The 13,462-nt window shown below is 35.8% G+C and overlaps 1 protein-coding gene across 2 annotated transcripts in view; it reads right to left on the bottom strand.

Annotated features, from left to right (window-relative positions):
* Positions 1–13,462, bottom strand: part of ASXL3 (ASXL transcriptional regulator 3) — a 174,001-nt gene that overhangs the window by 79,839 nt on the left and 80,700 nt on the right. For both annotated transcript variants that reach the window (XM_039463882.2, XM_074383633.1), the window contains one exon: positions 7,344–7,465. In XM_039463882.2, the coding sequence (XP_039319816.1) occupies positions 7,344–7,465 (122 nt within the window). The remainder of the gene's footprint in view (positions 1–7,343; positions 7,466–13,462) is intronic.

The raw sequence follows: 13,462 nt of genomic DNA on the forward strand, positions 1-13,462 counted from the left end.
AGCAGATAAGGCAAAAATTGGGAAGTCTTTGTTTACTATGAAACTAGTAACAGTGGGAAAGGAGCAGACTGCTAGACAAACACGGGCATCTTGGAATTCAGTTATCAGAATGATAAAGGGTGGCTTCTTGACTTAACCTCCTAGACCCAGAGGCATTTTAGATGGAATCTGTGGCTACCATAAAGATTCCAATTCACTTTCCAGAAAGTAGGATTTCTTTCAGTCTGGACAATGGAGACATCCTCCAAGGAGATGAGAAGGCTGACACAAGGACAAAAACAATGTTTCTTCAACTGAGTTGTTTGGGATAGATGGGTTGACTCTAAACAAGAGAACTCTGGCATTTTTCCTGTCCATGAGGCAGGCCATATGTGACTCTTGCTCCCTTGTTGCAGGACGTGCAACCTGCAAGGAAAGAGAACTAGCTCTTCAATTTCTTGTTGTTTTTTTGTAACTCTATTTCTGCAACTATACGCATATCAACCACTCAAACATGCACTGCACATCTCCTCACAATCCTCCGAAAAATGCGAAATGCCTTTTGAGCTAGGCTGGTCGTGGGTAAGGCAAGGACAGAATAGGAGACTGCAGTTAGCAGGAACACATACCTCATTGGAAGGGTCACTTGCTACTCAAGAGTAGCATCAAATCTAGATTCCTGCATGAATCTTCCTGTTTTTAAGAATTGTGCCAGACAAAGCAAAGCTGATTGTGGGCCAAATTCAGCATGAGGGCACCAATTTTTGAGATCTGCTAAACACCATTTCCCCACCCATCGTCCAAATAAATGAGTCTGACCACTACCCAAAATCGGTATAAGATGTCTTTCTTTTAGTGTGCTGAACAGCAGAGGAACTAAGGCTGCTGCTGAGCTGTTTTAATGGCAATGTGATACAGTGGTTAAGGAGTTGTAGAATAAGAGAGAGATTCAACTAACTAGCTGCTGGGTGAATGACTTGGGTCAATGTCCCTACAAAACAGAGGCAGTAGTGCAGGCAGAATGCTTTAAACAGAAAATCTGCACAACAGGGGTCAGAAGAGTTTACCTTATATAGTACATACTCAACAAGTGTCATTTTTTTTCTATTTATGTAATTTATCCTTTCTGCAACCAATGCATTTTTGAGACCTGATTCAGTTGTACCATAGCATCAGTGCTACTGATCCACACTAGCGAACATGACAATGGTTTTAATTATTACACATTTTAGTGAGAGATTGACAAGGAAATACATACAATGACATAGTGTTTCACTCACATACAAGTGCTAAGAAAATTATACCAGAAAATTATACTCTGAAGTAGAGTAACTTGGGTAGGGAGATACAACCCAGAGTGGGATGTCAGAAACAGCCTTTCTGGAAGCAACAAAGGAGATGAGACATAAATGACGAGAAGAAACCAGTTGTGTGAAAACTGTGGGGTCTCCGATACATTAAAAAAAAAAAAAAGTATCACATCCACTAGAAGTAACGACTTTTGATTATTTTAGAAATTCAAAAAAAGAAACAGAGAGGATGGAAAAAAGGAGGGAGAAGGTTTACAGAGAAAGCAAAGAACTCCAAAATGGTTGCCAAGGGAGGACTTACATTAAGGATGAAAAATGTGGGGCCAAATATAAAGCTTCCCTTCAACCCGCCCCAAACCATTCCTACGCCTCAAATCAGAAATTTCACTGGAGAAAGGTTTCCTTATTTCATTATTCCTCTGTTTCCTCTTTCTTTTTTTCCCAAGTTCCCCAGGATTAGAATTGAGCATAGGAATGAGAAGACCAGGGCAAAGTGGTCTTAACCAGTGTTGTCATGGCCATGACATCACAACCTTCTGGGAGGCAGAAGCCCAACTGCTGGATTTTTATGGCTTTCATCAGTGGATACATAAGAAGCTTTTGCAGGGAGGCCTTTGAAACTACCTTCAACAGTGACATCAACCAAGTTCTCTCCAACTGACCTCCATGCTTCCCCTCTGCACAGGCTCTACATACCTGGCTCCTCTCACCTAAGCAGGCAGCTTTCCTGGGCAAGGTCTTCACAAATTTCCCATGCTTGCACCTGCTCAGGCCACAAGCACAGTCAGCATCACTGTCCCACTTGACAATGTTTAGCCTAGCCATTATGATCAGCCCTCTACCTGCAGAATTGAATAAATCTCATAACCCTTAAAAATACAAGGTCTGAAACACACACACACACATACACACACACACACACACACACACACACACACACACACACACACACTGCCCAAATCTTGAGTTATTTTTTATGCATCTGCTGGGGGTTGTTCAATCAACCATCTGGCCTCCTCTTAGTCCTTTGCGGCTATGTCTGACACCTCTCTTCCAAACAGGGTTACTGGTATCATATTGTCTGCAGCTTTGAGCTTTTGACGAAATGCTACAAAAACAAGAAAATTCCTATTTTATATTATGCTATTATATATAATATTTCTATATAAATAGAAATAGAAATAAAAAATATTTCTATTATATATAATAGAAATCATCTGCAAATTAACTTATAACATCTATAGTTCAGTATCTCACAGCCTGGAAATTATAAATTCATGGAATAGATTAGAAAACAGGGTTAAGAAGATCGCTTTAGATAGTCATAGACACTGTGTCTTATACAGAGGTATCCTAAAAGAGGGGATATTTTTTGTTGTGACAACTTGGAAGGGGCAGCTTTTTCTATTACACATCAGAGTCTTAATTAGCTAGTGGTGGCCCTGTTGATTTCTCTATAATATGATGTATTTTGACAGATATTACATAATCAGTCTTACTATTTTAGTCTAGATTAATTTGGAGGTGGGGATATAAATGAGACACCTCCAACCGTCTCAAGCCGTAGCTGTACTGCAGAATACTAACGGACTACCTTGTAGAACAACTTTAAATCCTATCATTTCAAATCCAGAAAGAAGCAATATCAGAATCAAAATTAACAAGCAAATGGTGAGCGTAAATGCAATCTACTATGAAGGAATGTACCTTCAAGCTGGTCACATGCACAATCTTCCACTGTCCAAATCACACAGAGTACAATTTCAATATCTATGATGTTATGAGAAGTATAATTAGACTTACCAAGTTTAATGCTTCCAGGTATTATACGATATGAAAGAAATTTATAAGCTTAACCTGGAAATCAACGTTCTTTTTAAAGGAAACAAACACAACAGAGCTAACCCAGTCTAGGAAAAGTAGAGATCATATCACACTCACATCAATTCAATTCTGGCTCTAAGTGAAAGGAAACAAATCAAAAGATGCTGACTGAGCATGCTTTTCTCTAGTGACATATTGCAATACTTTCTTGCAAAAAGAAAAAAAAAAACCCTTTAAATAAACATTTGATTTTTCAGACAGAAGGCTTTTTAGATAATTCTAAAAATACAGATTGGTTTTCATTCCTATCCTAATGGAAAAATAAAATAAAACTTCAAATCAGAGGCTTTTGTGTTAACTGGGAATTTTAAGCAAGTAATGCCTGCTTTATTTTAATAATGAAAAAAAACACCAGCAATGTAACTTCAGAATGCATTGAATGCAGTAACTCTTCACTGAAAATCTGAAAGTGTCACATGCTGTGAATGCTAAAAGTTAAATGATTAGAAATACACATAGAAAACAGTGGGCTGTGTCAGGCACCAACAACTTGCATTGCTGCTAGTGTGAGAAATGTCAATGCCCATGTTCAGAAACTGCTATCATGCTATATAACCTTTGGAATTTTACAGTATTGGTCAAACATATAAAGCTAAAGCAAAATACCAAGAATAGATCTGCTTTGCAGTATGAAAAAGAAAAAGCATCTGCAACTTTACAAATAAACCACACTAAATAAATAATGAAGAAAGTCAAATAAACCAACACAAACAACATAGAAAGGTTATGTTCACCACCTTGTCTCTTGCCATAAAAGAACTCATCCTTCTTTAACCTTTCATTATCTTGTGCCTGTTTAAAATTTTCAAAATTTAATCTTTCTGAATTATATTTTTAAATTCAAAATCTAATCTTTTCACACTTTTTAGAATCATGATAACTAAAATACCCAGGCAGAAAGAAGACAGGGAACAAGGTAATAATCAGCAATCTGCTGCTCTCCAGAGGCTTCTGAATATGCTTATGCAGAAAAAGAAGACAACTACTGAAATAACAATATATTATTCATGCAATTAAGCCCAACATATGATGTTAACTAACATTTTAAGGATTAGAAAGTAAAAGGGACTCAAATATTTGGGAGCAATAAAAATATTCTATGCCAAGAGTCAAGGGACATGATAGCTTCCAGATTGTCCAGTTTACAATTACACTGCAATCAACAGTGCTATGACATCAAAGAGCCCACTCTGTAGCAACATGCTTTAGGCAGGAGTAAAATGGGGTCCTTCAGACTTGAGAAATTATGCCTGGCATATTTTGTAAGACAGTTTGTTTGAAATTTTATGTTTTTACTTCACTTATGATCATAAGGCTATTTGGTTTTAGGAATTTTGAAAAATCTACTTCTTTTAAGAATCTACACTGGCTAATATACAGACTACTAAAGTCCCACAGAATCACAACATATTTATAATAAAATAATAATGACATATATTTGAATATGTGTTACCAATATGGGCTGGTACTGAACATAAGCAGCTTGTGTTCAGAAATGCTATTTTTAATAACTATGCTGTATTGCTTTCCATATGCTACATAACAACTCAAGTATGTAGATTTTCTTGGATAGTATCAAAAATTCATCTAAACTATTACATAGCATATGCTGAAAGGCAGTATTTGTGAAGAGGGCAGAATCTAAAGCTATGATTCTGGATTCAAACGCCATCTCTAAGATTTACTTGCTGGGTGATCTTGGGCAAATTACCTAACTTGGGTCTTAGTTTCTTCCTTTGAAAAATGGAGATATGCGTACATACTTCAAAGCACTTGCATGAGAATTAAATCATATATTCCATGTAAAATGGAGAGTATGGTGTCCAGAATCCATCATCATTAATTATCAGCTAATGTAATTATTTTAAGATCATTCTGCTGGCCCTAGGTTTATATGATTATGATTTGTACATGTATACATACACGTAAAACATATATTCACAAACACAGAACACATGTATATGGAAAAATATATATATATATATATGTATATAAAACACGAAGAATTCTACATGGTCATAGCCATTCAGCTATCCAAAAGAAAAGAAAGCTGTAGATTTGCTGAGGTTGCTACAGTTTAAAATGCTGCATGTTCAGTCAATTTTTGCAATGCTGTCTTAAGAAATTCAGCAATTACATGGGATCTGGGCAAAATTCTGCAAGAACAGCTTTTCTTCTAAATATATTTCCAATATGAATTTGATTATTAATCAAATATTAGCATATCTGCAACATATTGAGCCATATTCTCCTGGTTACTAATTTGCTACTAGGTTATAAAATAGAAGTTTTAAGAAATGAATTAATAACTCTTTCAGGACATTAAGAAGCTTTCAGGACAGGATTCTTAAACAAAGCTTAGACTTTAAGCAAGCAGTGGCAGTTCCCACGAATACATGCTCCACAAAATAAACAAACAAACAAAAATCACTTAAAATGGCATGTTTTAGTAATTGTAAAGAATGTTGAAATAATACAAAACCAAAATGAAGAAAGTACAAATTAACGATATAGAAAAATACAGAGACTTGTACCTTTATGTTTCCATTCATATACAGGAAGATTTCAGGGTGTACACATTTTCCAAGTCACTGAACCTCAGAAGTATGAGTTTCATTTATGATCCCATTTATGTTTCTTAAATGCCACAGCCACAAGTGTCCATTTTTGTATCTTTTGTTCTATCCTGGTTAGTATTTTACTACCTGCATCTTATTTGCTGCCTAAATGAGTCACCCAGGCTTTGCTATCTACAACCATTTTTTATTTCATCAATTAAAAAGGGATCTCAACACCGATTTCAGTTTTTTCTCTGGCATCTAAAACATTTCAAAAGCAGTAAGTGGCAAGCTCTCCAAAGACCTATGCAGGGTGAAATACTGTTACTAACTTCAATACAATAACCAATAAATGTCAATGCTGCTGTGTCAATAATATGAAATAGGAACGTAATATAATTCAGCATAAACACGTTAGGTTTCTTTCCTATGTTTTCTTGTCTGAGGTACAGGATAAGGTAGGTAAAGATGTTCTAAATACAGATGTTTGGATGTGAGTATTAAGAAGCTTTAGTGGTTGGTGGAACTTTAAAAAAACTATTTTAGAAAACATAATTTTTCTTTTCCTTGTGATAAATATATCACTAGACTGATGCTTCTATTCCTGTACCTGGTAAAGGTCATCAATGGGTGGCTGACGGGAGTTGTTACAGAAGGATTAAAATGGAATGTACAAGAGGAAAGCACTTAAACAAGGAGAAACTATGAATTCAGGGTTAAATATGTGAACCTTCCATTTACTGAAACTTTTTGTGTTATCATCATGTGATGGCTCCATCTAACCATAACATCTCTTCCTTTTCTTCTCTGCACAGTTTAGCCTTTGCCAGTATGACAGAAGTCACTATTATTTCTCTGAGCCACTCACTCTACCATGTGCTTTCATCCTATTAACTCAGTTAATTCTCAGATCAATCCCAGGAGCGAGATACTATTATTTCCCACATTTGCCAGATAAGAAATTTAAGATTCAGAGAGTGGAAGTGGCTTGCCTAGAGACAGCAAACTAGTAGCAAGAATTCAACCAGGGCATGTCAGTGCCCAGAGTTCAACCTTATAATCATCCCCTCACAGCATCATCTCAGTGCAAGGCCATACAGGTATGTGTACTGCCTCTGTGACAGCAGAGTAATACTGCAACTTTAACTTACATTCAGTACCAAACAACATTCATAAATGAATATTCTAGATATAAGTAAGCAACATTCACTATTTTTCTTATTTGTAACTTAATGCATCTCAGTAACAAGAAATTTATACTATCAGATAAACACAAAAAACATAGAGATATTATCTTTAAAACATGCAATTTATTTATGAATCCAACTAATTTACTGCTATCGATCATAGACACACAAAATCTTAATACAAATTTTTATATATTTTCAGTGAGTGCATAGTCTTCTATTTTACATCAAAGTTTTCAGTCAAGCCTCTCCTGGTTTTTTATCATAGATTAAAATTATTGTACTGAATATCAGTGGATGGGGTTGAATTCGGGAAAATTCTACTGCTTTCTGACTGCAAGGTTATTATTTACTTGATCAGCAAAACACACATTACCTTAAGTACACAGAACTGAAGGACAAAGAATAAACGGTAGCTATCTTACCTGTTTAAGAGCCTTTTTGGTGTGTTGCTGGAAGGAAGACACTAACTTGCTTTGCACTGCTGTGTTAGTAAGGCTTGAATCTCGAGTAGAAGATGCTTCATCAGTTACCTGCTTCGAACAAACTAGAAACAGAGAGAGATAATGATATTACTAATTTGAATTCCTTTTTTTATATCCACTGTAATTACACACTTGGAGCTTTTCTCCAATTGAAAATGGATACCTAAAATAAAGCAAAATAGCACAGTAAAAAGAAAAGTATCTAGATTTGAAGAAAAGGAATCATTTAATAACTGTGTGGCTGCAGTTCCATTTAACCTTTTTAAACCTTCCTGTCCTTACCCACAAATTGATAATAATTTCTGTGTCACTGAGCTATTGTACGGACATAAAAAAAAATAGCACAATGTCTGCCTCAGGAGTTGGGAGTCAGTAGGTACTATCCTAGTTTGAATAGGAAGACTGGGAAATGCATAGTATTCTGAAGAAACATCTAAATTAATGCAATTGTTTTAAATCTACCCAGCCTCACAGGTATTATGATTCTTCTATTTAGCCTTACTACTACAGAATCCGTGACCTATGGGACATGTTTACTTTCTCCTGTGGGCTGAGTCATAAAGCATGGATAAGGAAAGAAGAAATCTGAGATGCTTGTTGCTAATTCAAGATAATTATTTTGAGGAAAATGGTGCTCTCACAGATTACAACATAACTGCCCACTTTTATCAGAGTCGGGCTTCCATGTTGCCTATTCTACAGAAGACATCAAAAGACTGCTTTTTAGGAGAATCGATGTCTCACTGACTTGGGTGACCAAGTAGAGCCCACAGGCGGTGTCTGCTCCCTGAAGCCCATGTTTGAGCCAGAACTCTCCCTTTAGTTCTCCTCAAAATGAGAGACTTCTGAGTCCTCATTTGACTCCTCCTCAAACTGAGAGACTTTAACACTGAAATGGTTTGAGTAGGAGCACAGATGCAGGCCCTTTTCTGTATACACTGGGGGAGAAGGAATTTGGAAAATCAAAATGAGGAAGTACTATGATTAGCGGCAGAATGGAGGCATATGTCAAAGGCAGGAGGCAAGAGGAAGTTAGGAGAAAATAACTTGAGAACATATTGTAACAAAGCTCAAAACATGACTTTTTAAGGGCACTAGGGTTAGTGCTAGTTCAAGAAAACTTTCCAAGCGATGGTAACTTGAAAGGGTTCTGACCTGAGTTTGAAAAAATAAAGTGAGAAAGTAAAAAATTATTGTAGTAAAAAATGAAAGCACAGGTATATGCACCACACCGAGAAGACTTAACTTGCTTCTGATAGACTCAAACACACCTTGCCTAGAAATACTCAAGGGGCTCATGAGAGCATTCTGGGAAAAAAAAAAAAATCATCAAACTTTTTGTTAATAAAGTAATCAGAAAGCCAAATGAACAAGTTTAGGAAAATTAAATCATTATTATTTATTAATGCCAGGCACTTCCCACATGTGATTTGATTTAATCCTTGCAGCTCTCTTGTAACACAATAAGGTATATATTTCTATATTGGAAGGAGAAAACTAGAGCTCAGAAAGGTAAAATAACTTGCCCGTGATCATAAAGCCAATGAAACCGCAGAGATGGGATTCAAGGCCAGCCCAGTCTAGCTCCAGAAGCCATGATATTTCTACTTATAATATTTGGTTTCAAAGGTCAACATGTGATACAGAAAATATCATATCTAAAGAAGTATAATTTAGTTGCATGGTACTGGAGGTATGGAAACCAGATGTTATCAAATATAGGCTCAAACAAGTCACTCAGCACCTGACAAGGAAAAATTGAGAATTGTAAGTGATGGGCCCAGGAAATACTATGGTTGAAGTAGCAAAAAGATTTGCAGATGAACTGAGAAAAGTCATTGAATTAAAGATCAGGTGTCTTTTTTTACTTAATACAATATGAATTTTTTCCTTAAGACAGTCTAAATGTTCTAGTTAAGAAACATTTTATTATATTGATCACATAAATTATGGTTCCTAGGCTTCTCTCCTTTAAATAATCACTAGAATAATTTGTAACATTTTATCAAAGCATATTTAGCAAGAAATACTAACAATAATCACCAGTTTATAGTCAACATAAATATATGCTATTTACTGATAATATAGATAGCCTTTTCAATATTTTGAAGTCTCTATGAAATGTGACCAACTAAGCAGGTGATGGAGAGATGGCAGATAGAATGTATGATCCCAAATGAACAGATCTTATGTATGCCCAGCCAAAAGTCAAGTGTCCATTAGCGAATATGTTGTATTACTTTCACATTCTTACAATGGCATTTACACCTAGAAAATGGGAAACTTACAGGTTAGTTCATTTAAAGGAGAACTAAATGCAGTCTACAGATACTAAGGAACTCAGGAAAAATATGACAGTGCGTTTACATACTGGGCATCTAAATGTAATACCAATTTGTTTAGAAAATGCTATTATTCATACGTCTTTCAAAGGTAAACTTCACTTCAGCAGGACTATTCTGACCCAGTGTACATGTAATTAAGGCCCTTCATCCCTCTTATTTTCTGAATGAGAAAACAGCAGTATGTAATCATCTGTCCTTCCTGAGGGTAACTGTTAAATAGCTCACCATTTACTCTATTTCTGACCTAAGAAACCATCAGACATTGGGATACCTATTTCAGTATCAGCATATACACTGCATACTTTGGGTTAACTTTAGTATGGCACTATGTTGATAACGATTGACATCTACTTACATATGTTGTATCCAAAAGAAAGATTCTGTTCAATTTAGAGTCCAGATCTTCAGAGGGAGGGCAGGACAGCAAAACTGAAACTGCACTAAGGGATACCATGAAGTTTGTTCCAAAAATGACTCATTTTCCTTTACCCAACTTTATTTGCTTTATCTTACGCTCCATTCTAGACCCATGTAAAGCATCCAGAACACCGGTCCGAGGTGGTAACTTTTCTCCTCAATCCTTCTTTCTGGAAGTTGTTCCTGACGTTTATTTCTTCGGATCAAACTATATTTCCCTATTTATTTACTTCTGATACAATAACTACAGATTCTTAAAGAAAAACAAAATATAACAGAAAAAAATGTGTGATTGTTCCTTTGGGTTAAATAACTGATTTTGAAGGAAAAAAATCAGGTAAGAAAAAATGGGTAGGACACATCTGTAATTCACCCATAGGCTTTAAGCAGTGTGCTCATATACACATTTTTAAAGTACTAGCAAATATGGACCTTTTTCATGGGCATTTGAGTTGTTTTATTCATTCTTTTTCCATGTATATGACTTGAGAATAGCTGAATCTAAAAAACACTAATTCACTGAGAATAGTTGGCTTGTGCAGGTTCATGCAGATTCACATTCTGACAAAATGCAAGGTTTTCACTTTTACTTATTCCTGCAGCTTTCTTAATAATAGATGTGATAAATAAATAATGAAGGGCTCATTTTAAACAGTTGCCTGAATATTTATCTAAAGAGACTGAGTTTGGCCTCTGAAATACAAGCCAAAGGAAAATTAATGTTAAAGAAAGGATCAGGGAAAATCCCTTGCATGTAAAATTACAACAGGAGCCAGGAAACTGAAGAATTAGGACAGATGTTTTATCCAATAAATATCAAACACTGACATGCAGCTTAGAAAGTGATATCTTCTTGGCATTCAGAACAGAACGGGAGCTGTTTTTTCTAACTGTGTACTGGTATGATCACAAAACTAATGCCAGGACCTTATACCTTGAAATCCCACAATATAGCCTGTCCTTTTCAAACTGAAGATGAGGAAACAAAAATGAGACTAGTTCTCCCTAGAATTTTTATCATTCCACAGTTTTTAAAAGGTATAAAAATACTATTTCTGTCTACATTTTGCTTGCCTGCCAAAAATAGGCAAGCCAAAAGCATAGTTAAAAGCTAATCTGCTGATTTTAAATGTGCCTCTCAATACCTCTATTCTCACTCCCCAAACCCTCCCTCAAAATACTCTATTCAGAAAATCTGGGAGCAAAGGGAGGTGGGAGATTATAGGTAACCATGAGACACCCGTGAAGGCTGGAGAACTGGTGACTGTTCCAGCAAAAGTGTGGGCTTCAGTGTCTCCAAGCTGTCTCTCTCTCCTTTCTATTTACCATTCAACTTGAAAATACTATTGAACTGGAAAATGTAGATTAGAGCTCTTATTTAAAAAGCTGTATGCTAGGGAGGGGATATGGTTGGCATTCCCTCCTAATCTAATTACTAATCCACTGACAGGTGTACTAGAGGACACACACAATTGTAACTGTGACCCACAACCCAGGATATAAAGAAAGAAGCAATCAGAAGGCAAACTTGATCCGTCTCTCTTGTCTCACATTCTGCCTGTCTCCCAATTCTCATCCTCCATAATCCAGCCAATCTGGAGACTATTCAATATCTTCTGAACACATCTACTTGCTGTGTTTGTTGTACTTGCTCTGACTGTCCCTCCTCCAAATATCCTTACCCAACACTCTGCCTGGCAAACTCATCTTGGCAGTCCAAATTCTTAACAGCTTCCCCCAAAGCTTCTCTGACTATCCCAGCTTCTGAGGTAGACTTGCTCCTCCCCTAGCCATGCTTTCTTGGAATTTGGTGTACGAATTCATGACAGTCCCTGCAATTCTCGTGCTTTCATCTGCCTCAGCAGCCACAGGCTCAGAAACTCAGGGACTTCCTTATATGCAAAGATGGGAACAGAGCAGTCGATCTATTAATGGTCACTGAACTTTTTAAAAATCAAAACTTTAAAAATCAAATTAAAAATTTTGTTTAAAGTATTTTTGAAGTTAACTTTCAACTATAATTTTTAGTAAGAATTCATGAAAGTGGAGGTTAGCAAAGCTATTTTTTATGAAAAAATATGTGTAAAATGAATTGTTATAAACTTGAAAATAGAAACCTTGTTAAATTATTTTTCCAAATTCTTCTAAAGTCAATTAGGGATAATATGAAAGCCAAATGATAGAATTTCCTATGCAAGACAGTAGGAAGTTGCACGACCTGCCACTATTTATAGATTTCTCCTTGCCATCTTTACTCATTGCCTTATTTAACGAGTAAAGTCACAGTTTTGTGCTTTTGCATGGGGAAATAAAAATAAAATTTTAAAGTCAAAATTAGAAATCACAATGCTTACATAAAATGGCAGAAGCTGTGTGGGTGCAGAACCACAACACAGGCCAGGATCTGTACATTATATAGTCACTGCAACATAGATATTGTGTACTATTAATTGCTTTCTGTCCCACTGAGCTACCCAATACGTAACAAGCTATCTGAGTTAACTGGTGCTCAAAGCTGTAATAAAGACAAGGAGGGGAGCAGCCTTTTACCAATTTCATTTCTATAAGTTCTCTTTCCAAATACTCCCTCTTTCAGTCTTCTGAATAATCAGACTAGATGTTCTCAAATCACAACAGTTTTCTGTGTGAATGATCTCCACATACAGTACAGGCTTAAAAAATAGTTATATGAATAAAAAAATTAACTCAAAGAATACACAGTATATTAGGAATAACACTGTGGCACATGGTTAGAATTCAATAAACTCTGAACAGAGGGCTGGGTCTTAGAGGAAGTTTATTCATTTAGTTACACAACTTTTATTGAATATGTTCCTTCATGCCAATCACTGTATGAGATGCTGGAGAAAAAGCAGTGAACAAGATCTAATACCTGAGTTGAGGGCCATAATGATTTTTTAAAATGTTTTCAAAGAACGATGGTCTAGATATATACCATTAATTCTACCTGATGAAAACTATCCATGAAAACTTCAACAATAATAAATTTGTTTTGAAAGATCAAAAAGCAGATAATTCAGAAGTATCCCCAAATGGCAAATACTCACAAAGGCTTGTGTTTGGGTTGTAATTTGTTTTATGTGCAGTATTTACATTTCAAATTGTACATATCAGATATTTTGGCTATATACAGCCAGAAAATACATGCTACAAATTGTTAAAAAAAAAAAAAAAAAAAAAAAAAAACTTGAAGAATAGGGAAAACCATCTGACCCCAATTAAATCATTCCTGAACTTCACTTTTTTAAATCCTTTTTGGATTCAGCCTAAGCAGAA

Source organism: Saimiri boliviensis, chromosome 13 (assembly GCF_048565385.1).
Source record: "Saimiri boliviensis isolate mSaiBol1 chromosome 13, mSaiBol1.pri, whole genome shotgun sequence".
Lineage (NCBI taxonomy): Eukaryota > Metazoa > Chordata > Mammalia > Primates > Cebidae > Saimiri > Saimiri boliviensis.